General features: G+C 49.9%; 1 protein-coding gene and 1 long non-coding RNA gene across 6 annotated transcripts; one reads left to right on the top strand and one right to left on the bottom strand.

Moving 5' to 3' along the window:
* GATA3 (GATA binding protein 3) lies at positions 1–27,803 on the bottom strand. Of its 5 annotated transcripts, none has more exons than XM_027460793.3 (6): positions 27,626–27,803; positions 18,050–18,671; positions 14,898–15,434; positions 11,970–12,115; positions 6,732–6,857; positions 1–506 (listed from the first exon to the last, which is right to left on the bottom strand). In XM_027460793.3, exons 2-6 carry the CDS (start codon positions 18,288–18,290, stop codon positions 222–224), a joined length of 1,335 nt encoding a protein of 444 aa, XP_027316594.1. In that variant the 5' UTR covers positions 18,291–18,671; positions 27,626–27,803; the 3' UTR covers positions 1–221. The 5 variants fall into 5 exon arrangements, with proteins under 5 accessions (XP_027316594.1, XP_071899383.1, XP_027316601.1 ...); XM_072043282.1 differs by lacking the exon at positions 27,626–27,803 and adding an exon at positions 21,209–22,023; XM_027460800.3 differs by lacking the exon at positions 27,626–27,803 and adding an exon at positions 19,307–19,470.
* On the top strand, positions 18,854–21,573 carry LOC140003406 (uncharacterized). Its single transcript, XR_011811966.1, has 2 exons — positions 18,854–19,074; positions 19,466–21,573. It is a non-coding gene; the product is annotated as an uncharacterized lncRNA (long non-coding RNA).

Genomic DNA, 27,803 nt, shown 5'->3' with positions numbered 1-27,803 from the left:
TTTTTTTTTCTCTTTTTATTTTATTATTATTATTATTATTATTATTATTATTACTTTCGCTCTTACGCCTTCAAATAACATTTTTATTTTTACTTTTTATTCTTTTTCCCCCTCCCATTTGACTCGGGACGTCAGACCCATAACCACACGCCTGCAAAAATGCAAGTATATAAAGTAATTCTCATTTTGAGACTGTAAGCATTCAGCAGGGGAGTCTACCGCTAACCCATGGCAGTGACCATACTGGAGGGATGGTGAGGTCCGAAGGAGAGGCTGGATGGAGGATGCATCGGTGTCGGTGTAGTCAGCATGTGGCTGGAGTGACTGAAGGGTGAAATGTGGCTGATAGAGGACATGTGTCTGGAGAGGGCAGCGGGGTTAAAGGAGCTGCTCTTGGGAAAGTCTTCAAGGTTGTCATGGACCTTTTTGCACTTTTTGGATTTGCTAGACATTTTTCGGTTTCTGGTCTGAATTCCTTCTTTCTTCATAGTCAGGGGTCTGTTAATCTAAACAAAAATAAATTATTTTTTTTTGTGCTTCCATCCCTTCTCCCCAAATTACCATGAGATTCACATACCCCCATACCCAGAAAAGTGCCCAGGTTCAGCTGAACATCCAGCAACCCCCTCCTCCCCTTGCCTGCCCCACATACCATAGCTACACAACCCCATACCACCCCAAAAATTCAAACCAGGGTGAAACCCACACCTAGGAATTGCAGAAAATTCCAAGTTTGGCTGAAATTTCTAAAGATAAAACAACAGAAAAGTACAGAGCCTCACAGGAGCAAACCATACCCAAATAACTTGCAGCAGCTGAAAAATTTCAGCTATCTGCACATTAGGTAATTGCAACGTGTTTAAGAACAAGACCAATCATTATCACCTTGAAATATTCCCTGCAGACAACAACTCACCCCCAGGCTTCCTGACTGATCTAAAACCATTAACGGCAACAGCTGCTGGGATTTCAGTGCTCCCAGGGGTCTCAGACTTTCACAGTGGCATTAGGGTGCTGCTCAAAGTCTTCATAAAAGCGACAGGTATTTGAATTCCTTGCTTGTTTGGGAATTATTTTGCACTGACCATCCTTTCAGGTTTACCTTATCCAATCTGGTTTTATCTCTAAGGCGTCTTAGGTTTATTTTTGGCCTGAAACAGGTATCTGTGCTGCGTGGTAGAGCATTTCCTGCTTGAATGAAGATATATCTGGAGAAAACCAGAGAGGTGGTGGAGTGTCCTCCTTGGAGATCTCCAAAAGCCACCTGGACTTGGTTCCTGGGCACTCTGCTCTGGGTGGCTCTGCTTGGGCAGAGGTTGGAGCAGATGGACCCAAATGTCCCTTCCCACCTCAGCCATTCTCGGATCCTTCAAACCTAAAGCATGACATTCTCCTGCAAGGCTGTTGGCAGCAGCAATGACTGTTCACACACCCAGCTAAGAAATGGTAGCAAAGGTTCTATAAGAAACTCCTGTTGCTGCACAGCCAGCCAGCATCACAACATGCATTAGCACAGGTGTCATGAAAGTCCACAAAAAACACACTTGGGAAGGGATTTCTACATCCAACATCCATAAAAATCCCTTAAAAATCTGTACTTGGGGAGTGACATGAGTCTGTGCTTCCTCTGCAGAATTCCACCCAAGGCAGAAGGAAGCCCCCAGGAGCGCCCAGCACCCCACAGAGCTGAGCACCACTTCTTTTAATACATGTGGGCACACAGCAGTGCTGGTGGGTGTTCTGCAAACTGGAGAAAAGGGAGAAGAAACATTTGCTGTCCACCAAGAACTACCATTTCAGCCCTATCAAAGGACAATGGAAAGTGATTCCTGCAGGGATCCTGAGCAGATCTGCAGCTGCAAGATCTTCAGCCAGTGCAAGGAACAAAGCGCTCCCTTCTTTGAGATCACAGAAAAGTTTAGCTTCTTGCTTATCAGCCCCTGCTTGGTGCTTTTCCCCACAGCATGAGAACCATTCAGTGATTTCTCTCCCCAGGGGGGCAAGGATACAAAAGGTCCCTGTTACTGGTGGAGACAGAGGCACGGGGAGAGGAAGGAACATCCCAAAGTTCGTCATCTCAGTCTCAATGAGTGACCCCAGGCTCTCCACACCAGCAGTGATGAGAAACCTCACCTCATCCTAAAAAAAATGGGTGAATGGAAGGCTGATTACCTCTGGATAAAGGCAGCCAGAAGGAGCAGCCTGGCTTGCCAGCAGCTAAAGGTGGGAGGGATGAAGCTGCCCATGTGCAGGTCAACAGCAGCCTCAGGGCAGCAACAAGCCAAAACCTCAAATGTCATGGGCTTTAAATACAATATCACCCTTCTCCTTGGCTTCCTGTCCTCACCAAGGGAACTGGGACACGCACACAAGGAAGGCCCTTTGCTCCAGCCTGAGATGGGAAAACTTTGCCTGCTCTGTTGTAAGTCACCCAGCAGGGATGTGCTGCCCACGCTTAAAAAGCAGGAGGCAGCCCCAGGTGAATCCCACCAGGCAGCAATGACAAAGCAGACCTGGAAGTCCTGATCTCTGATGAACTCAACTCAAATCCAGGGATTTGCATCATGATGTGAAGGCTCAAGGGCAGCCAGAACTGATTTCCAGGTGAAGCAGCAAACAAAAGCTCAGGAGCTTGTGGTGGCAAAGCTACATTAGCCTGGTGCTGGGACTGGTGCTGTGCTGGCCCTGGGATCAAGCACAGGGGTCCTGGCCCTGTGATGCTTAGTGCTCTGTCCTGCAGAACACTGACCACTTCCTTAAAGCAACATCTTTCATGTCTTGTTCTATTGCAGAGAACAGATCAACCCTGACCATGATTTGATGTGAACCTGAAGGATGTGAGTTTTGCTGAGGGTGGTGACAAGCCATGGTCAGCCCTGCATCAGAGATCATGCTGTCATGGTCTCACCCTTCTAGCAGGTACCAGACCCAAACAGATGAAGATTCAGATAAATGTCAGGAGGAGAGAGACCAGCAGTCACAACAGAAAGCTGGAAACATTTTGTGCTGACTTCAAAAGCCAGTCATAGCAAAGTTAAAGGGGTCCCCAAATCATCAAAGCCGCAGACTCATCTCTGCTTCTGGGGTAGAGAAATGAGAGACCTGGAGGGAAGACCTTCTCCATGAAAATTCATTGTGATAAAAATGACAAACACATGCTAAATTAAAATTAAACCAGCCCAAAGCATGTATATGAAATTCATTAATTTCAGATGGAGCCAATTAATTATGGGCAGGAATTATGCTCTTTGTTTCATCATATGCAAAGCATTGACTGCCCTGCCTTTGGATACTGTGAAACAAAGACCTTTTCTGAGGACTTTAACCAAAATTAATGGTAGCTAACTCGTTTCTATGGGTGCAGGCCAGTCTGCTGCACACTTCAGGTGAGGTACAGGCACTCCTACCCATCTCTGAAGTGAGTGAAGGCCGATCCTACTTCTAAGAAGGACTGAAATAACAAAGACAAGAGCCTCACATTCAACAAATCAAATCCAGGGGATGGTCTTAGATATTATAGGTCTGATCTTGCTCTGACTGGAGACAATGGGATTTTGCCATTGACCTCAATAAGGTCCTGTCACTGAAGCGGATTTATCCTTTAGACATAGTCATTACAACGTTGGGTTAATCTTCCAGAGTGGCTGTATCGTAGAGAGCTCTCTGGGATGCCACAGGATGAAAGGCATCATATCAATGTGAAATATTAGTCATTGTTAATATTGGTGTTAATGGAGCTGGCTCTTGTTGAAGTCAGTGGGAGAAACGCAAACAGCTTCACTAAACACACCTCAAGACTGTTATGATTATTGCTAATATCCTACTGACAAATAGGTTAGCTTCAGCCTTGGGAATCAACAGCAAAACAAACTGATGTAGCTCATGAAAAAAATAGTTTTGGTGTAATCCTTCACTGCAATCCTTCCTGGCGTGGACTTAAAAAACAGGCAAGTTTCATCTTCATATCAATCCATTAAAACAACCTAATGATCTGAAGGTCCAAGAAAAACTCATTAAACTCAAAGCAATTAAAAAAAAAAAAAAAAAAAAAAAAGGAGTTTCCTACAGCCTAGCCTAAACCACAGTGAAGCAGCCTTCCAAGCAGCCGAAGGACTTCAGCTGGCATTGACATAAGATCTGTGCAGACACATTCTGCTGCTCGGCAGGGACATGCTATGGTGAGTCTTTGAAATCTGTGTATGTCCAACGCCTAATGGAGAACCGATGCAGACACAAACACACAAAAGGAGAAGGACCACAGCCTACACACATTGGTCTTTCACTCTAATCTACTAGACCAATTTACACAGGCCAAGGAAACTTGTCCTTGAGTTGATTAAAGGGTGATGCCAGTGCCACTCAGCAGGCAGTTAGCAGAGCTCCTACTGTCCTGTCTCCCAGCAGCCAGAAAATAGAAGGCATCTCGGTGAAGCTACCACCACCTTACCACCAGTCCCCGAAAAATAAATAAATAAAAATTTTTAAAAAGCTCATATTTTATTTCTGAAGTACAGTGTAGCCTTCACAGCCACACACTTCGTAAGCCACACTGGGCTGCAGAATAATGCTTAAGTGCTCTGCCCCTGTAAATCTGTAAAGCTTAGGGTGGTATTTTCAAGGACAATCAGCAGCAACATTGCCCATCTCTCACTGTAATAATAATGCATCAGCTACTGGGAAAACGTGAAAAAGAAAAGGATCTACCCACTCATAGCTAGATTGTAGTACCCTTGCCTAGTTCTGTTGCTGCACACAGTATCTCAGTCCTCTAGGGGTTTCATTTAAGCAGGTCCCATTAACGGAGTTGCTCATAAGGCAAGATACTACTTGACTTCAGTAAGTAGCTGTGCTGAGCTTTTCAGCAGCTGACGGTGTGTTTAATGAGTATGAAAACAGTTCCAATGTGCTCAAGGCCTGCCCCATGTCACAAATTTCACAGCTGGATCAGAGCTTCCCTAAACAGTGGATCTAGGGGTCAATTCAGGCCAACTAGGTTCACAAGTTGGTGTAAAAAAGAGAAGGAGAGAGAGAACGGGTGCTCTCACAGGCATGCTTCTGGAGAACCCCAGCACCCAGACACCTTAGGGGGATTCCTCCAGTCTGATGACTAGAGTGCAGATGCACCTGAACTTAGCATTCTACCTCCCTTTGTAGTCATGGGGAGAAACTGAACCCTTTTTGGGGGTGCAAATCATCTTGTCCAAACACAAGCACCTCCACCACATCCAAAAAGTGGCACTTGAGAAGACCCTATTTCCTTCTAACGGCTTCGTTGGGGTACAAGTGAAGCAGCTCAGTTATACGTCCCTGCTGCTGCCATCCCGAGCTATGTGATATAAGTCCTACCCCTGGTGGCTGCACAGCCCCAGTGAAAACAGAGCACAAGCATAGACTCCACCAGCGAGGCTGGCTGACCTTGCTGCCTTCTTGCCAAAATAGCAAACAGAGAATATTTTCTTGTGATACTCTAAGAGGTTTCACTCCTCCTGCCTAGGCCAGCCTTTTGTTTGCAGTGATCACACTGAAAGTTTGATGACAAGCTTTGTTTGCTACATAGGACTCAAAACGTGCTGAGACGCCTGCCCACTAAAGGGTAAACACATTTTCCTTTTTTCCAGGGGAGATGCCTCTCACAGAACAGGTGAAAAATTACCCTGCTTTTTTTTTTTTTTTTTTCTACTTAATCCAAACTTGTTTACTCATCCCAAGAAACCAAAGAGCCTGAAATAACAAATGGAAGGGACTGAAACACCACAAGGTTTGGCTGCCCCATGAAACCCGATCCATCTTTGATGTGTTTGTGTGGGTAGACATGAGGGCAAAACATAGCCTGATATTTCTAAGTCAAACATAAAGCAAACGACCACTAGAAAACCCCAAAAAAGAGTGGTATCAAAGCACAGAAATTGCAAGTCTCTTCCTTCTTCTGACATTATAATTATTCTAATGCCACATGCGGAATGAGAGTAACACGAGTTGCCTTAAGACTCCTTTTTACCAGTATTATTGGGGAGAAGACTTTTCAGATCCCTTTAGCTCTTTCCCTGGGGCACATATCTCTGGTTCCTGCAAGCTGGCTTTGCATGGTGATATTAGATTAAATCTGCCAGGCATTTCATTTCTCCTTCCCTTCCATGACAGATGCCTTAAAATTCACATCACAGGTTGAGCAGACTCTACAACCCACTAACTAAATCAAGCCCTTTTTGGTTTAGGAATCGCTTGCGTCAAATGGGGCAAATGCAAGACCTGAATAAATCATCTTTGGGGACTGGCGGAGGGACAGGACAAAGATAGCCACAAACCCAAGAAAGGCCTAAATAGTTGCTGGCACATTTTGCTTTTTTGGCGGAGCTTATATTTGCTGGAGGAACCAAGCTGTGCGTAGAAGGGGTATCGGTTTGCAGGACGGCGTGTTGTCTTTTCCAGCACACTGAGCCCGATCAGCAGTGGATAACGTCTCTCTGTGTTGATCCACCCCTCCTTTCTTGGCTCAGGCATGGGAAAGCTCTAATATTCCCCACGGACTGTCCTGTTTTATACCTTCCCAAGTCCAATCGACTACATTCGAGGGGATGTCTGCTCATTGCTCCAACCCTCAAGGTCCCCAAAGGGATAAAGGAGGTCTCAGCACCACCCAAGACTGGAAATCCTCGAGACGAGGAAGAGCTTGGACCGTCGTCGAGCATGGCAAGGGAGGCCCCACTACCGAGCGCTACCGTCACACTTACATTGTGCAGCTTGTAGTAGAGCCCACAGGCGTTACAGACGGGATCGCCGTTGGCATTTCTCCTCCACAGGGTGGTGGTGGTGGTCTGGCAGTTCGCGCAGGACGTGCCCGCCCTCCTGGCTGCAGACTGCGGGAGGGGGGGGGACACGGGAGGGAGAGGAGAGGGAAAGAAAAACGCCCGCATTAAAAAGGTGCAATCAGCAAAATCGCTGAGAAAGAAAACATCAACCATGCAAGACTGACGCACGTCGGCAGAGGCCTCCAGAAACTGGCTTGTGAGAACAAATAATAATTCTGGAAAAAATCCCCGAGGTACTTTAATCCCAAATTATATATGAACTGAATCGGGTGCCAAAGGGCATCCTAAAAGTGAGTGCTAAACCTCTGATAGGACTCATCAAAATTAGCACTGCTGGCACAGCCCATTCCAGAGGGGAAAATAGTATTTAAATGCCAACATGTCTTTCCATCTTAATTCCCTCAGACCCCCCAGGGGTCTAATTCTGCAGTCAGGGCCTGAACCAACAATTGCAGGAGTCAATGGCATGAGTCACGCCAGCTCCGGCGAGCGCCGGATGAGACCCGCGCCGTGCTTGGTGGGCAGCTGCTAGCTGGGTCCGACCGCAAGTGTGGCCTGGTCCCATAAATTCAGCTCCGCTTCAAAGGATACGTGCTCCAGATCGGAAATAACACTGCGGCGAAGAGCAAGAATCCCAACTTTTTAATTACACCCTTTTGCAGCCTCAACCTTCATGTTTATTTAAGAACTGGTAATGAGGCTGAAAAAAGAATTTACCATTTCATAAAAGGGGAGGAACAAAAAAAAAAAAAAAAAAAAAAAAAAAATGTATAAGTGTCAAGGTGTATAAAGAAGCTTTTTTGTTAGCTGTGATAATGATTTAGGAAAACCAAATCTAGCCAAGTCACTTCTCATTCACATGTATGAATTCATGCTTATCATTTAAAAACTGTAACTTTGGCATACAAATTGTCCTTCTGCCACTGAAGGAGGAAAAGGAGTTTGCACACTTTTATATGAATGTGGATGCATGCCTGCGTGTGTGCGAGTGCCTACAGCTCCCAAAAAAGACCTTTAGATCCCACTCCTATCTCTTCTTCATCAACATGACACAGTCCCAGAGCTCTGATTTCATCCCGATGTGCTGCTTTCAATGGGACTGCTCATGTGCTTAAAGTTAAAACATGTGCTTAAGCGATTTGCCAGATCATAGCAATGCTTGGCACCTTGCAGAACTGAGCCTTTAATGCTCTCTTTTGTGCTCTTACTGTTTCAAATTTACCCCTCACCCCACACAGCAGCACACTGTAGCACATCCAACTTTAAAAAAATAAAAAAAGTACCGCATCTTTGGATACCGTACAGCAAACCCAAAATGCAAACATGGACACTGGCACAGCGCTAGCATTAATACCAACTCTTGTTAGGTCATGTTGCAATTTTAATCATAATTGAATGTGGCGTAGGTGGAGAGAGGACGGGTTGGTTTTGTTTTAGATAGAGTAGGAATATTTTTTTCTTTTTTAATTACACAAAAAGAACTGCCTGAAAAATAAATAACGTTGTGCCCACGAGCATTAGGAAGTACCACAGAGTGCCTGCTCTGAGAGCAAGGGGCTCTCACCAGGCAGTGTGAAAGGTTTTTTGATTGCAAAAATCCATCCAAAGAGGTTGAGGCACCCCACCACAAACAGCAGAGCCATAAGACATGTTTGCACACATACACCTTTGTCCTGTCCTCCTAGAAACTGTGCCTGAGCCCCAGATTTGCTTCCCATCGAAATCCCTGGGTTGGTAGGCATGTTTCATGTACAGCATGGACGTACCTCCATGCAGAGCCGCGTGCTCGCCACAACCCAGGGGCCATGCACGGATGGCTTGGAGGCTGGATTGAGTCTCTCTGTGGCAGCTTTGCCCTTATCAGACCCAAAAATCAAGCCTAAGGAAATTTCTAAAAACCAGTGATATTTGACTCAGCCCACACAGGGGAAACATCCCCTTTGAAGACATTTGGGGTTTCTACGCAGCGCTCACCGTAATTTCTCATATGGTAAATGCATTTAAAGACAAGCTTGGTCACCACCTTGCTACCTTTTCAGGATTTCAAGCAGATCCTCACTGGCTAACTTTAAATACACAAATAAATCACAATGTCCACTGTCTTCTCTAAAACCTCTTCTATCTTCCACATTCTCCCTGCAAAACTTTGGCATCGTAATCTGAATATTTTAAACCCTGTTCTCTTTCAGTCCCAGACTGTACCTTTTACGCTGCACCAATTTAAACCAGAGACACCAGCAGCAGGCAGGAAATAATGAATAATAACTCTATTGTAAAAGCTCCCGGGAATGGTTTCCACTGATACTCATCACTGACCCAATCCTAACCATGTTATGGAATGGCAATAGGGTGCCCAGTGTCCTCTGCAGGACCAGATGTTGGATAGCAGCGAGGACACAACTTCGTGCAAAAGCTGGCTGTGCTGACGCTGATGGAAAGGTGGAATCAAGGAGGGTGCAGAAAAGAGGAAACAAGCGCTGATAAAGGTGCTTATTTTAGGGGTGTTTTCTGTGTCCAAATTTACACATGGTGTCCAAAAATTTGCAGGTGACAGCTTCCTAAATTAGACTCCATTCACCAATTCCCTCAGAGAAACTGCCTATAGTCCTTCCAGAACCAGAGCAGCCGGACAGGGAAACTGAGAGCTCTGCATCCACATGGGCAGGGAAAGGGAGAAAATTCAGATGAAGGTTTTGTCTCAGCAGTGATGGGGTTGCCACAGGCTTTGATGAGGATGGGAAGGGTTTCCAAGAGGGATGGAGACCCTTCAACCACAGTGGTGGTTCAGTACAACCTGCTTAATCCTGGCCCCCCCCAACAATGCCTCCAGACCCACAACTCTCTCCCCCAAAATGAAGCTGAGCTCCCTGCACCTTCTCAGCTTGCAAAGCTCGATCCATCATCTCCCATAAAGCCACCTATTAAACTCAACAAAGCTTGGGCTGGGTTCTCAGCATCTAAGGGTTTATTTGACTTCCCTCTCCAGCCCATCGGAGCCCTTTCATTAGTTGTAACACGCCGGGGATGAGAGCCTACAAAACTACCCTAAGGTCAGGCAGGAAGCTTGTGGCAGAGCGAGAGGTGCATGCCACTGCCCCCAGCCCTGTGCCTCTGTGCGCACACTGCCTGCCCCTGCCCACTCGCCTTCCAAAGCCAGGGAAGATCAAGTCAAGCCACGGGCACATGTGTCCCCATCCCTTTACAATGAGATGTGAATGCAGGTCTGGCTCTGGTGCCTTCTGATTTCTCTCTTTTTATTTTTCTTTTTTTTTTTTGAGAAAGCAGGAGAAATAAATATAGAGAGAAAGCAGGAGAAATATATACAATTATAGAAATATATGTATGTTTTTCTAGGCAGTTCTGGGAAAAAAAAAAAAAAAAAAAAAAAAAAAAAAAGAAAAATCCAAAGTTCTCACTTAGCAGAGGTTATGTGCAAAGAACGGGAAATTTTTGCAACTTATACTTTAACTGAAATGCCCAAGATAGGAGCGATTGTGCAAGACAAGGTCTCTCTTTACATTTTTCATTCTTTTTTCCTTTTTTTTTTTTTTCTCAAGAGTGACCTTTCAAAATGTATTTATTTATGTATTCAATTTTACATGTGCCGGGCTCGGGGTGACTCGGGACATTCTTTCATGGTTCCATCAGACACTGTGAAAACTCTACCCCCTTTCCAGCCGCTTTCCTATCCTGCCTCCCCCTCTGCTTGTTTGGATACACTCAAGCTCCTGTGTGTTTGGGCTGGGGAAACGGAGCTGTTGTTTATGAGTTATCTCCAGGGCCCAGATATCCGGCAGCTTTTTCCTAGGAAGTTAACTTTACACATAAAGAGAGAACGAGAGAGGGGAAAAAAATAAGAAAACGAAGTGTGTGTGTGTTTAAGACAGAAAGGCCGGGGGGAGGAGGAAAAGAGAATGAGAGAGCTGCCCAAAAATTAAAAATCCCAACCTGCACTTCCCTCCCTAGAAAGCCTTTCCTTTTTCCTAATGAGGCTATGAAAGATGAGCCTGAGCCCAGGGAGACCAACATTTTCTTGTACGGGAAAAGTGCGGGGGAAGGCACCAAGTGTCCATCCCCGAACATGCACGGCCGAGCTCCCGCACCAGCACGCCGCAGACATCCCATTCACTCCATCAGCCCCAAAACCCTGTGGGGATGCAAGAGCCACTTTTTCTCCACCTTCCGAGCAGCCCCCAGGAGCCTGCTCGCGTTTTTAATCTGAATGAAACCAAACGTGCCTTGATTCGAAACATTCAATAACTTCCCAGGCAGGGAACATATTTTTTTCCCCCACTTGATATATTTTTCCCCTTGTGGTTTGCCTGATTATTTGCCAAATATACTTCAGCGCATTTATTAGCCATGCCCACAGCTTCCAGACCTTTTTGTGGCTTCCAGGGAAATTCATAAATAGATCACTGGGGATGCTATAATATATTGCCTGTGTACATTACGGTCATGAGGCCTGAAACTATGAGTTCGTTATTATTTTAAATAGTTATTCAAGCATCTCTCCTTCCCCCAGCTTGTGTTGTTATGGGTGTACAGTTGGCTATGCACACCTCTGCCATCCCCTACCTGGTGGCAGCAATGGCATGGCTGGAGACCTACAGTGCCCGGGGACAAATGACCACACCAGGACCAAATGTTACCAGGATCATGAGCTGAGACAGCATCAGCTCAGGTCCCCTTCCATAGCACCAAGTAGTGTCAAAATACACCGGGAGCTGTCTGGGGGGGGGCCAGAGAAACCCTTTTCTCCTGATATCTCCTTGGTCACTGGGAAGTGCCCGTGTTCCTTGGAGAGAGCCACCATCCTCGGGTTGCCATGCAGGAGAACTGCACAAAGACCTCTGCCCTATCACAAAATAGGAGAAAGCTCATTTTTGGCTTACAAAAAGTCCTGGATCTTGATTTTTTAAATCTCTTTTGCAATTTGCAATAGGAACAGAAAACTGAGTCTCGTGCCACATGGGAGCATCCCTCTGAGCATCCTCCCTTCCAGCCCTCTGGCACGGTGGGCCGAGATTTTGGGGCTGGCTAAGTTTCCCTTCTCCATCCCAGGCTGTGGAGAAGAAGCACAAGTTGCAGAGAAAAATAAATAATAATAAATAAATAATTTAAAAAAAAAAAAAAAAAAAAACAAACACAGAAACTCACCAGTCTTCTCTTGGGTTTGATCAGGGGCCGGTTCTGTCCGTTCATTTTGTGATAGAGTCCACAGGCGTTACACAAGTAGTGCCCGGTGCCGTCTCTTCTCCACAGGGGGGTTGAGGTAGCCCCACAATTTACACACTCCCTGCCTTCTGGAAACAAGAGAGCACATGGATCACTTAGGGAAAGTAGAGGTGAAAGGGGATGGAGAAAGCTCCCCCCACCCCCCAAAAACCCTCCAAAAGACCCGCCTGTGCCAGACCTTGCCTGTCCTGTCCATGCTCAGGATGTCGAAGCAAAGTCCTGAGGTCATGTCTGAAGGACATCCTGGGCAGAGGTGGGGCCACTCAGACCTGGTGGGGGCTGATTCTGCCCACCCAATCCTCACACCCCCACACCATCAGCTGTATTGTGTTCTGTTCCCTCATCCAAACCCTAGAGCAGCTCGACGGGCTCCCATGAAGCTCTCACCCATCCCTGGGGCACTCCAGCAGGAAGGACATTAAGGAGTTGGCGGGTCCCCGTCACCTCTGGAGTAGGGGCTCCTATGGCTCTGTGGTCCCCATCTCACTATATGGACCAGACAAATCTTGACAAGCTATAAAAGGAGTTCCTGACCCTCTTGAGATACCAAAGTTTTGTCCATGAACCCCTTCCCAATGTGTGTGGGGACCCCAGAGTCATTCCTGGAACATCTCCCTGGCTTGCAGGGGGTGCACAACCCAGGGAGGCTCTTCCTTTGGCCTTAGGTCAAGTCAAATCTTGAATCCCCAAAATAACCGTAGAATAACCCAAACACCCTCCATCGCTAGCCAGTCCACAATCACTCTGCTGATACCCACTATTGATTTGCAATTGGTTTGCATATTGGTTTGCAATTAAGCTTTCACTGCTCAGTAGTCAGGGCTGCAGAAACCTCTCTGCCTTTCCCACTGCATGTAGAGCCTGATGGTCCAACACCGATTTGGGGGATCCCAAACGGTTCCATGCCTGTTTAAAGTCTTTTCCATCTTCTCCCCCTCCTTTTTGACACCCATTTATCCTCTCCCTCGTTATGGGGGTTTCCCCCAACCCACTGGCTCCCAGCACAGAGGGGATGTAGATTTAAGGGACGCCGTCATTCCTTCCAGCTACTTTCAGAGGGCTAGGTAGTCGGTTGCTGTTGTATTTCTTGCACCTAAAGACATTGGTAGGCCATCTGAGAGCTGCAGCAGACCTCCACTGGCCGGAGCAGAGCTAACCCAGCACACAGCTCCCCGCTGCCCCAGCCCGTGCTGCGTTCGAGCAAGAGGCATCCGCACCCTAACCACAAACGGCAGCCGTTTTTCCAGCACCTTTGCACTAAAACCCTCTCTCCCCACACTCCAAAAAAAAACCCTTAGAATGATTAAACAAAAAATGCAGCCGTTTCTCCCTCTTTCATCCTGCAAAAACACCCCCTCCCTCCTTTTCCTGCAGCCCTTCGCCTAGCCCCATCCCCCTTTGTCTGTGAGCTTCCCAGCTTGCTAAAATCGACTTTAAAAAGAAAAAAAAAAAAAATAGGTGTTGCTCTCGGGGTTGGTTTATCTCAAACCGCAGATGTCTTTCTAGAAGGTAAAGTAACAGAAAGTGGCAAAAGGAAAACAAGACGGAGGAGGAGGAGGGGGGCAAAACAGTTTGAAAATCCCGCGCAGCCGGTGCCCCGGCTGGAGCTGAGGCTCGGAGGGCACCGGGCAGGGGACGAAGCCGGAGCCCGGCCCCGCAGAAGCCACCGGTCCGTGCCGGGGCCGGGAGGGAGCTGCTCCCGGTCATCCCCGGGTCGTTTTTTTTTCCCTCCGGTTAGCCGGGGCAGCCGCTCTGAGAGCGTTTGAGTGTCTGTCCCTCTCTTTTGTTTCACTCCATCTCTCTCTCTCTCTTGCTTTCATGTACAAAACATACAGGTCTGGGGTTTTTTGTCACTCTAACCGCATCCGGACTCTATTAAAGTTCCTGGCGCTGGATAAACAATGCAACTGTCGCGTGCAGCAGTCTGAAAATAATTGGATTAGCTCAAACATATCAGCTAAATAGAGACAGTCCCTGCTCAGACAGACAGAGTAAATGTCACCCTGGAAAAACCCTGAAAACTGATCTCATTCATGCCAGGCAACCCTGCAGCAGCCTCCACGGAAAAAGAAAAAAAAAAATATATATATATATATATATATATTGAAAGAAGGGAGAAAAAAAAAAAAAGCGTTTTGACTAGTCGCCCTTTGCTCTGCACACACACACGGGCTCACTCAGCACCCTTTGGTGCCCACAAATTCACAATTTCCCCCCCAGGCGCAGCGGAGCCGCGCAGGATGCGCAGGGAGCCGAGGACCCCCCCAGCAGCCCTTCCTTGTCTTTTTCCCTAGGGGGGATGCTTCTGGGGTCCGGTCCGGGGGCAAGGAGCTAGTTGGGGCCGGGGGTGAGCTCAGGGCAAATCCCGCCCCCCCCACCCCCCCTTCCCTCTCCATCTCCCAGCCTCCCGGCGCCGCATGGGAAGAGGCCCTGGGCTGAGCGAGGCGGAGGGCAGGCGGGGGAAGTTGGCCGGGATTTAAGTGGCACTATTAAAATCCAGAGAGATACACTAATGCTGCGGTTCCCTCGGTTTCGCTTCCTCGTTAGACGCCGCAGCTGAGCACACATATTTTGGGCCGGCGGAGGGGGCAGGATCGGCCCCGGGGCAGGAGCCCTGGAAGGGAAGGGGAGACCTCGCATCCCTCAGGCTAAATAAGGGGGGATTCGGCTCAGGGCAAGCTGTAGGGTCAGCAAGTTTCCCCCTTTTTTCTTCCCACGAGTGTTTACGCGCATCCCTCTCTGCGTGGAGGATGTGGCCGTGAACCCTCTTTGCCACCCCTATTGCTTCCTCCCCTCTCCCGAGCATCTAGGACAAAAAAAATAAAATAAAATAAAAGCCAAAAACCCTACCTGTGCTTGACCGTGCTTTCGGTCTGGATTTGCACCCGAACCCGGTAGGCGATCCTCCTAAGAGGCTACTGGGGGGAAAAAGTCCAGAGCCATATTCTGGGACGTACGGCGGGTAGGTAGTGATGGGGTGATGCGCGGAGGACGTGGCTCCCCCTAAAGAGGCCATGCTGCTCCGAGAGTGGGACGACTCCAGCTTCATGGTGTCGGCCAGGGACACCTGATATTTGATGCATTCCTTCTCGTCCTGCCGGCTGGAGCCGGTGGAGCCGGGAGTGGAGATGGACGGATCCGGGGACACATCTTTGGGAGGGGTCGGCGGGAAGGTGAAAAGGTGCGGGCTGGAGTGGCCGGCGGATAAAGTGGAGGAGGAGGCGGGTGGGTAGACGGAGAGGGGTCCCGGTGAGCTGTGGTGGATGGAGGTTTTGGAAAAAGGGCTGAGGTTCCAGGGGGAAGCGCTGTGGTGGCTGCTCAGCGCTTTGCTCCCGTCCAGCCACGGCAGCGAGCCGTGCAGCAGCGGGGGGCGGCACACCTGGCTCCCTGCGCGGAAAAAAAGCACAGCAAAAAGCCGGTTACATTCCCCTTGCACCCCTGTGAGCCCGCCGGGGGAGGGTGCCAGCCTGCGCCCCCCATCCCTTCCCCTCCTTCCCCAAAAGCTCCGCTGGATCCCGAGTGCGGGGCGAGCAAGAAAAATCGCATCTGGTGCACACCCCTCGGCTTCCCCTCATTTAAAATTAAACTTTTAGTGCTGTCATACCTCCGAGGTGGCCGCCCTGATCATGCAGGACCGGGTAGCTGGGCTGGGACCCCCTGAGCAAAGATGCCCTGGGACACAGAAGGGGGATTTGGCCAGCCCTGCTTCACCCTCTCCCTCCCAGACATTCCCAGGCAGGCTTCGAAGGAAAGATCTCGTGTGAAATTACCAAGCCCCTACTGCAGAAATTATTTTTCTTAGCTGGAAAATAATTTGTCAGTCACTTCCCAAAAGCAGCCGTGGGCTACAAACCCTGGGCATATTCTGGCCAAACGAAGAAGACCAGAAGATGCCCAAAAACTGAATTATAACCTTTCCAACAGGGCTACTAAACTTTGCATGCTGCCCCAGTTTGCCTTTTTTTTTTTTTTTTTTAATCCATCAGGCTGTCCTCAAATGTTAGACAGCGTTTTCATGACAATATGGTACACGCAGAGTGCCAACTGTCTGAGAAGAAACTCTCCATCTCCTTCGTATCACAAAAGACTTTTCATTTGTGTTTTAAAATACAGACCCGGATTTGGGTTGAGGGAGACCACTAGATCTATTTAAATTTATGCAATCAAACTTTTTTTTTCTTTGGTTGTAAATGTTCTGAAGGGATCGTACCAAACATTTTTAAATAATTCCTGCCCTGTTGAAAAAAACATTCAAAGAATCAAATCTACCCAAGTCCACAGCGACTTGAGCAAATCGCTAGAAGCTGAAAAACACAGTTATTCACCTGGAGGAGAGCAAGTTTGTGCCTGCTAATAAAGCTCTGAAACACATTGACATCTAGAGGTCCTTAACCTCTTTAGGTATCGTGATACGTGTGTACAGACTGCTAAATATACAGAAGGAGAGATGCAAACACAGATCTATCGAGCTGCAGATAGCAAAGGAGTGGGTGCAGTGTGGACACATATGTTTGCATGGGAGCTTGTGCATGTCTAGAAGATCTCCAAGCTACTTTTCACCGTACCAGACATTTGTGAACAATACTGAAAGTAACTGCTCAAAAGGAAGGGAAGGTGGGTTATACGAGTAGAAAGGGTCAAGATTCATTATCTTCTCCAGGAAGTAGCATAGTAAATAATATTCAGGCTAGATCAGAGAGACCGCAGTTCCACTTTCTGCTGATATATTGGGAAAAAAAAAATGAAAAGAAGAGAAAAGAAAGAAAGGACAAAGGCTGCTGATCCTTAGAAATAATTGTTTTAAATGGACTAATAGGCGAACAATGCAGTTACTGAGCGGAGCCTAATGCAGCCTCGCACTCAACAAGTAGCCGAGGGCCGGGAGCAGCCCCCTGAGCCCAGCTCACTCATCCCACCTTCTTTGCCTTGATTTTGGGGTGATTTCTACGGCAAGCCTCAGGCTTTTTAGATTCCGCCGCTTTGGAGAGGTCACCCTGCGGCTTTGGAAATCAGCGGCTGGTAGTTTCCCTCTTTTTTATTATTATTATTTTCCCCCCTTTCCCTAACTTTTAATCATAGAGGCAAACTCAAGCCGCGTACACTGGGTTGCTCCGATCCTTCTTAAAAAGATAGCACCAAAACTTTCATCCCTCCTCAGACCTGGGCCCCATCGGCCCCAGGTATTTTGCCTCCTCTCTAAAAGCTGTGGCCCAGCAATAAAACTCAGGCTGTGGCTCACTACCTTCCTGCAGGACAAGGAAACACAACAAGGCTGGTGCCTAACCTGGTTGCACCTCGGGATTTTTCTTCTTTCTTGTTTTCAACACGCGCCGTGGTGCGGCCCTGGGTGAATGTGCAAAACTTTCAAATCAAGCCTAACAAGCTCCCAAGGTGCAAATGAAATATCCCAAGCGTGAGGACAACGGGGTCATTTTCACACCCCTGTTCTACAGCTTGCTTTTCTTCCCAAGATCAGTTACTTGTGCAAAAACTGAACACCGTACGAAAAGCTTGTTCACCTAAGTAAAGAGGAAAATGCCTAAGTGAGAGAGAGGGGGAAGAAAGAAAGAGAAAGGAAAAAGTATGACAGATGAAAGAGAAAGAGGAAGACATAGAGCAAGAAAGTGGAAAAGTGGGAGTGAGGAAAAAGAAAAAAGGAAGGGAGGAAGGACAGAAGGAAGGGAAGTAGGAAGGGAAGTAGGAAGGAAGGAGAGATGGAAAGGAGAAAGAGAGAAAGAGAGAGAAAAAAATGAAAGAAGAAAAGGAGGAAAGAAGAAAAGAAGGAAAAGAGAAAGAATAGTAATAATAAATAAATAAAAAAGTAAAGAGAAGAAAGAAAGCGGGAAAAGAAAGCGAAAAGTAGCCGGGTTGGGATACATTTCTCCCAAACCAACCCCCAAATCGCCCCCGTGCAGTAGTTTCCCAGGGGCTCTGCCCACCGGCAGCGGGGCTAGGGGCTGCTCTGAGCCGCCGGGGGCCGGGGGGCAGCGGGGGGCACTCACCGTGGTGGGCCGTGGGGTATCTCTGCACGGTGGCTCGCACGGAGTTGCCGTAGTACGGGGGGACGGGGTTGCCTTGTCCGTCGATGTTAAAAAGTACATCCACTTCCTCGGCGAGAGGATACTGCGTGGGGTCCATGTAGGTATGGCCAAGGGTGGGGTGGTGCGAGTCCGGGTGCTGCCCATTGAGCACGGCCGGGTGGTGGTGGCTCACCCACCGCGGCTGGTCCGTGGAGACCTCCATCTTCCGCGCTCGGTGCTCCGCCGCTGCTCTTCCTCCTCCTCCTCCTCCTCGGCAGGGCGCGGGGGGCCGGCGGTGGGAGGGGGAGGACGGTGCGGAGACGGTGCGGAGCCGGGGAGGGGGAAAACTGCTCGGCGAGTTCGGGGTTGTTTCTGTTTTGCTTTGGTTTTTAAATCGGAGGGAGGGGGGCTGCGGTGATGAGCGGCCGGTTCCAAAAATAAAAATTAAAAAAAAAAATAAAAATAAAGGAGGAAAAAAAAAAAGAGAATGTAATAAAAAAAAAAAAAAGGGAAAACAAATAAACTGAGGGAAAAAATATCTCTGCGAAGTGAGATCCCCTCGGTATCTTCCGCTCTTTTGCAGATGTTTCTCTTCTTTGATCACCTGTAACGAGAAAGAGGAAAGGGAAGGAGCAGAGAGAGAGAGAGAGAGAGAGAGTGGCAGAGAGAAACGTGCTTGAGAAGCTCTGAACTTTAGCACCTGACTTTTTAGGCAGCAGCAAACCCATCCCATCCCGCGGCAGCCATCCCTGGGAAGCGCCTGCTCTGCCCTGGACCCACCTCTCCCAGCGCCTCTTTCTCTTTCGCTCTCTCCCCGCCCGGCTCGCAGCAGCTCCGGCCGCTGCAGCTCTCTTGCTCTGGCTTTTTTTTTTTTCTCTCTCTTTTTTTTTTTTTTTTTTTCTCTCCCCCCCCACCCCCGTTTTCTTTTTTTCGGTGTCGCCGCGGTCGTTTGTTTATTTGTTTGTTTGCTCAATTTGCACCTGAGAAGCTCCGGCGGCTTAAGCCCGGTGAGAACTTGTGCCATTCGCTGCGCTGCAGCCTAGAGCCACTTTGATTGCTCATTAATTATTATGCAACCGAGAAAGGGAGGAAGAGAGGAAAAAGAGTGGGGGGGGGGGGGAAGAGGAGGGGGGGTAATGCGATAGACAAGAGGTTGGGGGTGAAGGGAAGGAGCGAGGGCAAAAGGAGGGGGGAAGAAGGGAAAAAAAAATAAAGTCGCTAAAGAAATTCCGCACAAACCTTGGTGGAGGAGCAGTATGTGACCCAGGAGGGATGAAGCTGAAAGTGCTTGATCAGATCAGATTGTGCTCTCTCGCCCTATTTTTTTTTCCCTTTTTTTTTTTTTTCCTCCCTCTCTCTGTTTTTTTTTTTTTTTTCTTTTTTTTTTTTTTTTTACAGGGAAGGCATTCTTTCTGAAAGGAGCAGGATGGCGCCAGCCGGCTCAGTGCTTACAGACAGCTGTGGCGAGACGCAACTTAAGGAGGTTCCAGTGTCATAAGCACGGGGAGGCGGAGCCTGGCCCCGGCTGAGGAGGGGACCGGCGGGGCGCACCCGGAGCCTCCGCGCTGCCCCCGCCGCGCACCCGCGAGAACCCCGCACCGGGCGGCGCAATTTCACCAACTTCTTTTTTCCCTCCCCTATTTTATTTTTTTTTCTTATTCCCTTATTCTGTTCTTTCTTATTATTTTTACTACTTAATTTTTTTTCTTTTCCTTTTTCCTATTTTAATTTTTTCTTTATTTTTTTTCTTTTTTCCTTTTCCTTCTTTTTCTTTGCCTATTTTTTTCCTTTTCCTTTTTCTGTTTTTTCTTTTTTTTCTTTATTTCATTTTTTTCCTTTTTTTTCCCTTTTTTTGCCTTTCCTTTTCTTTTCTTTTTTTTTCTTTTTTTTTTTTTTTTTTTTTTTTAGGGCTTAACTAACTTTTCCCGCTGGCCACCAAACTCTGCGAGCGGCACGCAGCTCCCAGACGTTATGTGATGGAGTGGGGCCGTTTCCCCTCTTCCTCCCCTCCAGCACCTCGGGGGCCTGAAGGTTCAAGAGCGGCCGGATCCCACTTCGGGTTGCATCGGCAGGTGCAGCACCTCCGAGGGCTGGCGACCCTACAGGCGGCCACTTCTTTTTGCGAAGGGCTGCCGGCGGCTTTAGGGCTGCTCCCTCTGAGGATTTGCTTTTAGGATATAAATGCCAAGAAGGAAATAATACAATTTGGGGACTTTTTTTTTTTTTTTTGCCCAGTTCTACCGGAGATGTTGGTTCTCCTTGACACCTACCGAGGCTTGGAGGGGACATGCATCAGGGGTTGGGACAGCTCAGCAGACCCCCTCGGGACGGTTCCCCCCCCGTGTCCCCGCTCCGTCCCGGCCGCCCCCGGTCTCGAACCCGCGGCTCCCCGCAGCGCCTCCCGCCGCCCTCAACCAATGGGGGGCGAGCAGGAACCGGGGCGGCGGGCGCGGGCCGCGCTGATTGGCTGCCGCCCGCCCCCCCCCAGCCCGGCCGCTGCCTTGAGCCAGGGCATCCCCTAGCGGGGACGGGACGGGACCGGGCGGGACGGGACGGGACGGGGAGGGATGGGGGGAGATGGAGGGGGCTGGGAATGGAGGGGGGGAGTGGGAAATGGGGGATGGAGGGGGGTTATGGGGGAGAGATGGAGAGAGGGGAGACGGAAATGGGGAGGAAGGGAGAACGGGAGAAAGAGAGGAAGAGAGGGAGACAGCAAGTGAGAATGAGAGGAAGGGAGAAAGAGAGGAAGGGAGTAAAACAGAACGAGAGGGGGAAAAAGGGAAAAAAAGGAAAAAAAATAAAGTAGGAGAGAAAGAGAAAGAGGGAGAGAGAGGGAGAGAGAACGAGAGAAAGAAAGAGAGAGAAAGAGAAGGAAAAAAAAAGAAAGAAAGAGAAAGAAAAAAAAAAGAAATAAATAAAAAGTGTGAAAATTCGAAAAGAAAAGAAAAGAAAAGAAAAGAAAAGAAAAGAAAAGAAAAGAAAAGAAAAGAAAAGAAAAGAAAAGAAAAGAAAAGAAAAGAAAAGAAAAGAAAAAAGGAAAATGAAAGAAAATGAGAAATAATGAAAGAAAATGAGAAATAATGAAATGATAGAAAAGGCAAAATACTGAAAGAAAAAGCAGCAATTCAAAAAGTCACTCACGGGGCCGCTTTGAGCCTGCTGTGTCTCCGCACAGCGACCAGCCGGAGTCTACCCGGGTGCGGGAGGAAGCTCAGCTCCTCTCGGCACTTTTTATACGGGGGGGTCTAATTAAAACCCGGGGTTCCGCAGCGGCGGCAGCGCCTCCCGCGCACCCCGCTCCCCGCCGCTGCGCGGGGCTGCGCGGAACGGGCGGCCGGGCAAGTCCTCGGCAGATGCGCGCTTCCCTGCGCCGATTTTTAGCCCCGATTTTTCACTTGCGCTGCCGGCAGGGCCGGGGGGGATCCACCCGAATGTGAGCGCGGGGCACAGAAACACCGCTGAGGTTGAATTTTCGGTTCAAGCATTAAAAATGGTCTGTATTTTTAGACGGCTATTTTTGAAAATACCGACTTGGGGCAAGTAGAAAAGCCGGGGACGGGAATCAGCCGTGAGGAGGAATCGGGACAACCCAGCCGGGGGGGAAAACGAGCCCGGTGGGGTTAGGGGCATCTAGGGGGTGTTGTGTACCGGTGGGGACAGCGGCCGGGGGGCGAACAACCCGGGATGGGAGGGGGAGCAAGTCCGGACCCCCCCCCAGCCCTGCTGCTCCCCTCGCTGCCCGGCGCCTCCGAGGCTCCGGGGGGAACCCGGCACGTCTGGCGGCATCCCATTAGGGGAGCAGGGGGGCGTGCAGGGGGGGTCCCGAGATGGGGGGCTGGGGGGATGCTCACGGCCTTCTCCGTGGATTTTTAACTCGCTCCGGGCTCGACTTCCCTCTCGCCTCGGCTCTGCATGAGCTGCTTTGCCTGATTTTATTTTTCAGGGTCCCGCGCCCCAAACCCTCCCCCTGGGGGAAGATATTTTTTTGGACAGAAGCGGTCAGGGGAAGCCCCTCGCTTGCAAAATATTGATTTAAAGGCAAAACAGAAACTTTCCGCCCCCCACCCCAACCCTAAAAGCGTTTTATAAAGGTGAGGCCAGAGTCTCTCCCTTTATCCCTCCTCCCTGCATTTCCCCCGAGCCCGAGCCATCCCTGCGGGTGGGGTTGGTCCCCAGCCCTTCGCAAAAAATCCCTTTAAAAGAAATCCCTTGGGAAGTGTTAGGGGGAGGGAGGTGGCACGGGCTGGGGGCAGGTGAGCTGAGACCACCCCGCTCCGCTACCGCTGCTGCAGCTCCGGGACCTACAGCGTGGGATCGCAGGAGGGGAATTTCCCTGAAGAGGTCACAAAATTGCTAAACCCTCGAGAAAATGAGCTTTTGCCCCCGTCCACGGGTAGGGGAAGGTTTTTGCAGCCGCCACCTTTCAGCTGGTTGGAGGGCGAAGAGAGCTTGACGCCAAATCAAATTAGCAGCACACGACAAAATGCAATGCAATGCAATAAAATAAAAGCGACGGTTGCAAGAAAAGATAAAATGAAATAAAAGCAATAAAATAAATCGGTCGCCCCAAAGCCTGCTCGGTGCCGGGGGCTGCCCCGACGGGGCGGGCAGGGGGTGGCGGGAGGGGGGGACCCTGCTCGTCGCCTCCCCCCTCCTGCCGCAGCCCCGATTTGGGGGGAGGGCACCCGCTTTCAGATCCGCTTTGCTCAGCCTGCCCTTGCCTCTCCCTCCCGGTTCCGCAGCCCCGATCTGTCTATCCCCTTCCCGGCCGGGGGAGAACAGTGGTGGGGAGGGCAAAAACACACACACTCCCGAAATAAATAAATAAATACAGAAATTATGCGCAAATCCGTAATTTTGTCCCCTTCCCTTCTCGTGATTCCCCTTTTCCTTTTTTTTTTTTTCTTTTCCTTTTCTCTTTTTTTTTTTTTTCCTTTTTATTTTTTTTTTTTCCATGATCGCTGGCCTTGACCGTCCTTTTCCCAGGCTGTGGCTGCAGATCCATCACCTCGCCCCCCACACACACCCGGCAGCCCCCAGCAGGGTTTCCAGTGACAGCCCGGCGTTAATAGGATCCCTTTGTTGGAGCAATTAGCCTCAGGATCGCCCCCCCCCAGCCGCCCCATAAGGCTCTCGGGGGTTAATTCTGCCGGGGGAGCCGGGCTCCAGCATCCCTCCAAGCCAGGGGCTGTCAGGCTGTGCGTTGGGGGGGTTGCAATGGGGTGAGCCCTGCCCCTGAAAAGTCAAAACCCCTTTGGCAAAAGTCCCAAAAATAAAAATAATAATAAGACTCGGGGAGATGGGGCGGGTACCAGCCTACCTCTCCCCTAAAAGTGAGCATTCAAAAGACACGATCCCCCCACCAACACCACCACCGCCCTATTATCCCCAGGCCCTGCTGTTATAATAGGTTTTGAGGAGGTTTTATGGGGCCGGGGCCGCCCCGCTGCCTCCGGGCCCCCTCTGCTCCATCCCCAACGATGCCCACCCGAGCAAGTGGCACCGGCGTGGGTTTCGCTGCCTTTTTTTTGGGGCGGGGACAGGCAGAAAAAGCCCCCTCCTCCCCTTTTACCCCCCCTCGCACCCTCCTTTTAGACGACAATTGACTGCAAGCGGATTAAGTTACGTTTGCCGGGCTGGGGTTTTTACAGGGTACCAGAATAGTACAGGTAAAGCTGTACAAACAGCCGGGAGCTACGAATCGGAGGGTTATGGAGAGGACACGGCCCAGGGCAGAGCTCCCAAGATTTTTTTGCCTTGCTCTCTACCGAGGGAATGGGGTCGGGGAGGGAAAGGCGCTGCCCCATATCCATCGCCCCCTCCCGGGGCACGCAGCCGGGACCAGCCCGGTGTGCGGGGAGCTGCTGAGATAAGGCCGGTTTAAACAAGGCCGGCTTAAACAAAGACGGGGAGAGAAGGGAACAGTTCTTTTTTATCCTCTCTCTTCTTCTTGTTTTTATTTTTTTTCCCCCTCCGTCAATCAGACAAGGAATTGTGATCTCTTCCCCCAACGCCACCCTCTCTCTAGCAGGATAAATGAACCACAAGCCAGTAATAAATAATAAATAATAATAATAAATAATAATAGTAATAATAATAATGTCCTACAGAAAAAAAAAAAAAAGAGAGATATTAGACTGATATTTCTGCTTCTCTTTCAAGGCAGCTTGTCCCCCGTGAGCCTTCCCCTCTGCTTCGAAACCAGCCACATGCGTGGTTTTTTTTTTCTTATTTATTCTCTCTTCTTTTTTTTTTTCTTTTTCAAATGCACATATGTGTACGTTTCCGTTCGCGTCTAATAATTCATTTATCTCCCTTTCGTGCAGATCGGGAGGAAGCAGACACACACAAACACGCACACAAAGAAGTGCCGAGCCATGCAAATCGAGCGAGAGCACAAATCAACTTCTGATTACATCGGCTCCGATTTTTCCCCCCTTCGTGCAACACAGCAGACGCACACATTTTTTTTTTTTTTTTTCAGCACAAATGATGCTATGTGATGAGGAGGGAGGAAGAGAGGGGAGGAGGGGGGGGAAACCCTGCTCTGCCGAAGAACAGAAATTCGAAGAATTAAAATTGGGAGGAGAGAGAAACCGGGACTTTTCTTTCCCCTCCTCCCCCCCTCCTTTGAAGCTGAGAGGAGGGCTACTGCCCCGGGACACTGCAGGAGTTTAGGAAAAAAAAAAAAAAAAAATCTGAGAAAGATCAAAAACCGGCTCCGCAAGTCCCAGCGGCGACCTCTCCCCCCGCCGCATTCCCCAAAGTGCGCGGCGCAAACCCGGAGCGGAGCCGGGCGAGGCGGCGGAGGGGACCCGGGGGGGTCCCGGCTGGTGGCCCTGTCACCCCCGCTGCCTGTCCCCGTCCTGCTCCGGGACGGGAGGCAGAGCCCAGCTTCCTTCCCTACCCGTTTCCCTGCTTCTTTTTCCCTCAGCGCAGCCCCGGCTTCAGGCTCAGCACGGTAAGTCCCTTTTTTCCCCCCTTTTTTATTTTTTATTTTTTTCCCCCTCCTGTCTTTTCTCAGAGGGGTGGCTGGAAAAGGGGTTCCAGCTCTCTCTCTTTCACTCTTTTTATTTTCCTTTCCCACCTCTTTTTCTTTTTCCTTCCCCTGCTTCAAGCTCCACAGAGAGCATCTGCGGACACCGCTTCCCCCGGCACGGCGCTGGGGTAGGGCACGGCTTCCGAGAGGTTCCGGCAGATAAACAGATAAAAAACGATTAAAAAAATAAAAGAGATGGGGAAGGATAGGGAAAAAAAGAAAAAAAAAAAAAAAAAAAGAGAGAGAGAATAAATACTTCAAATCCCACCCCCAAAAAAATCCGGTGAGGTTAAGGAAATCCGCATTACCAGCCAAAAAAAAAAAAAAAGAGGGGAAAAAAGGGAAAGAAAAAAGAAAATGAGCCGTTGTATTTCCCCGCCGCTGAGGCTTTAAGCAAATGATCTCCCTACAATAATCAGCCGGCGGCTCCCAGCGCCGGGGATGTGCGTCCCGGGGCGGGGAAGGGGCTCTCGCTTTGCTCGCCTCGGTTTTGCCTCCCAGGAGCGATTTAGGAAATAGATGTGAAGGTGAATTGAACCGGTTTCCACACAGCCCGTGGAAAAGGTGAGGCTGCCGTCGGGTTTAATGACTTTTGGGGTTCTTTTCTTCCCCCATAAACCCCAAACCCTGGGATTTATGATGAAGCAGAACACCCAAATCGACGTGAGAGGAGGCGGCGGAATTAACACCGGCTCCTTGCCGAGATGGAGGGACATATCCTGACCTTCCGGCACCCAAACCGGAGCGATTTGCTCCGGGAAGAGCCCGATTGCCGCTAACTCAGAGCAGCCCTCGCACCCCCAGTGCCCCCAAAGCAAACCTCCCATGTCCAGAGCCCCCCGGCCCTAACCCGCTCCGTAAATGTGGGGCTCGCATTTAGTGTCCCAAGCTCCCAAATTCAAATTGGAGGGAGGGGGACACACGTCTGCCCCGATTTTGCACTCCTTGTTGCTATAAAGGAGTCTCGTCCCTAATTCCTCTGGGGTGCTGTCCCCCAGAGGTGCCCCTATAGGCACCTTTCCGTCCTGGGGGCCGAGCGGAACCCCCAGGGGAGCTGTGAGGAAGTAATTTCTCCTCGTTTTTTACCCCCCTGAAATTAAAACACCCCTTCGGCTCCGTTAAAAATAATAATAATAAAATAAAATAAAAAACATCCCCGGGGAAAATGAATGAAATGTTTTGCCCCAACCGGGAGCAAAGTGCCGGGGGGTGCCCTGCCCTCTTCCTCCTTCCTCACCAAACCCCTTTTGCTCCTCTCCTTCTGTCCCCAGGATGCCGGGACCCTCCGTGTCCCCCTCCACCCGCCCAGGTGGCCGGGGTGCCGAGCCCCAGCTCCGCACCTGCGGCCCATAAATAATGGTGAAAACAAGCAGGGCCGGCGGTTATTAATTAGCCGGTTTCATTAAAATCCATCCCCCAGAGCCTGCTGCCTGCGCACGGACACGCGAAGGTAAGAAGAGAGAGAGATGGATGCGCACACATATTTTGTTTCCCTTGTTTTTAAAGGCGTTCGGTGACAGCCTGCGCTCATTTTTGGACAGCCCAGGTTGCCCCTGGGCAGGACGGTGGCAAATTTCCTACAAGGGGAGGATGGAGGAGAGAGACCTGAAGCCGGGAGAAAAGGGAAATTCAGCCTTTAGCCTTCGGGCACCCAAAAGCCATCTCCCCGGTGGGATTGGGGACAGGGAACCGGGCGGGTATTCGCGGAGATGCGGGGTGCGGGCCCGGAGCAGAGCCATCCTCCTCCTCACCTCCTCCTGGAGCAGGGATAGGCATGATTTGGGCTGGCGAGGTATAAAACAAGGGAGAAGTGCGTAAAGGAGAAGCGGGGGAGCTCGCCCTAATTACACCCTATTAGAAGCATATATATTTGTTGTGTGTTATATACCTTTGTTTAAATACATAGCGTTAAATATATAGCCTGTAGGACGCACACACGGTACGGATCGCCCAAAATCGGGTCCCGGGTGGGGAGAATCGCGCGTGGGGACAGCGCGGAAAGGTGCGCAACGCTTTGGGAATGGGGGGCTGCGTGGCTGCACCTCATTTTTTTAATTTTTTTTTTTATCCCCACAAAAAAGCCGAAATGGGGCACGGCAAGGCTCCTGCTACCTCCCTCCCCATACCGAGGTTAATATTGCACGGGCAGGGCTGACAGCGCCGTGCCCCATATCGTGTCCCCCCAGCCCCAGCCATCCTCACCCCACAAGCCAGGGGCAGCCCAGCTCCTTCTCGCTTCCTAAATTTCTCGTCCCTCCCGGGCCGGGGGTGTCTTTCCCCAAGGTCACCGGGCAAAGCCGCCCCCCCCCCCCCCGCACACTCCCAGCAATAAGAGGCGGGGAGGGGGGGGCTCGGGTTGAGTTTCAGCCGGCGGCTGCTGCCCTTTGAGCCCAGCTCCCCTCCTAATTCCCTCCACGTGGAGAAGGAGCAAAAGGAGGAGGCGAAGGGGGTGAAAAATAAAGAGAAGAGAGGGATGGGGAGGCAAGGAGAGGGGGGGGACGGGACACGGATGCACTGACCTGGGCAGATGCTTTTTATTTTGTCCTGCTCCGCTGGAGCTCTCAGCGCAGGAGTGCGGGAGGAGCGGAGCGGCGGCTGCTGGCATGGCGCAAGCTCCCACCCGGGGGGAAAACCTGGGGGAGCCGCATCCTCCAAACGCCCACCCTGCCCTCCTCCTCCTCCTCCTCCTCCTCCTCC

The sequence above is a fragment of the Anas platyrhynchos genome, chromosome 1 (genome assembly GCF_047663525.1).
Source record: "Anas platyrhynchos isolate ZD024472 breed Pekin duck chromosome 1, IASCAAS_PekinDuck_T2T, whole genome shotgun sequence".
Taxonomy (NCBI): Eukaryota; Metazoa; Chordata; class Aves; order Anseriformes; family Anatidae; genus Anas; species Anas platyrhynchos.
Note: the sequence above shows the minus strand (reverse complement) of the source record. Positions and strands in the feature narration are given on the sequence as shown.

What these genes read in the sequence shown, in the direction of transcription:
- GATA3 (XM_027460793.3), bottom strand. Translation starts at nt 18,290, where the DNA reads ATGGAGGTCTCCACGGACCAGCCGCGGTGGGTGAGCCACCACCACCCG. An exon ending in ATACCCCACGGCCCACCACG is followed by an intron (nt 15,435 to 18,049) that starts GTGAGTGCCCCC and finishes TTTTCCGCGCAG; the next exon opens with GGAGCCAGGTGTGCCGCCCC. An exon ending in TCAAACCCAAGAGAAGACTG is followed by an intron (nt 6,858 to 11,969) that starts GTGAGTTTCTGT and finishes CCCCTCCCGCAG; the next exon opens with TCTGCAGCCAGGAGGGCGGG.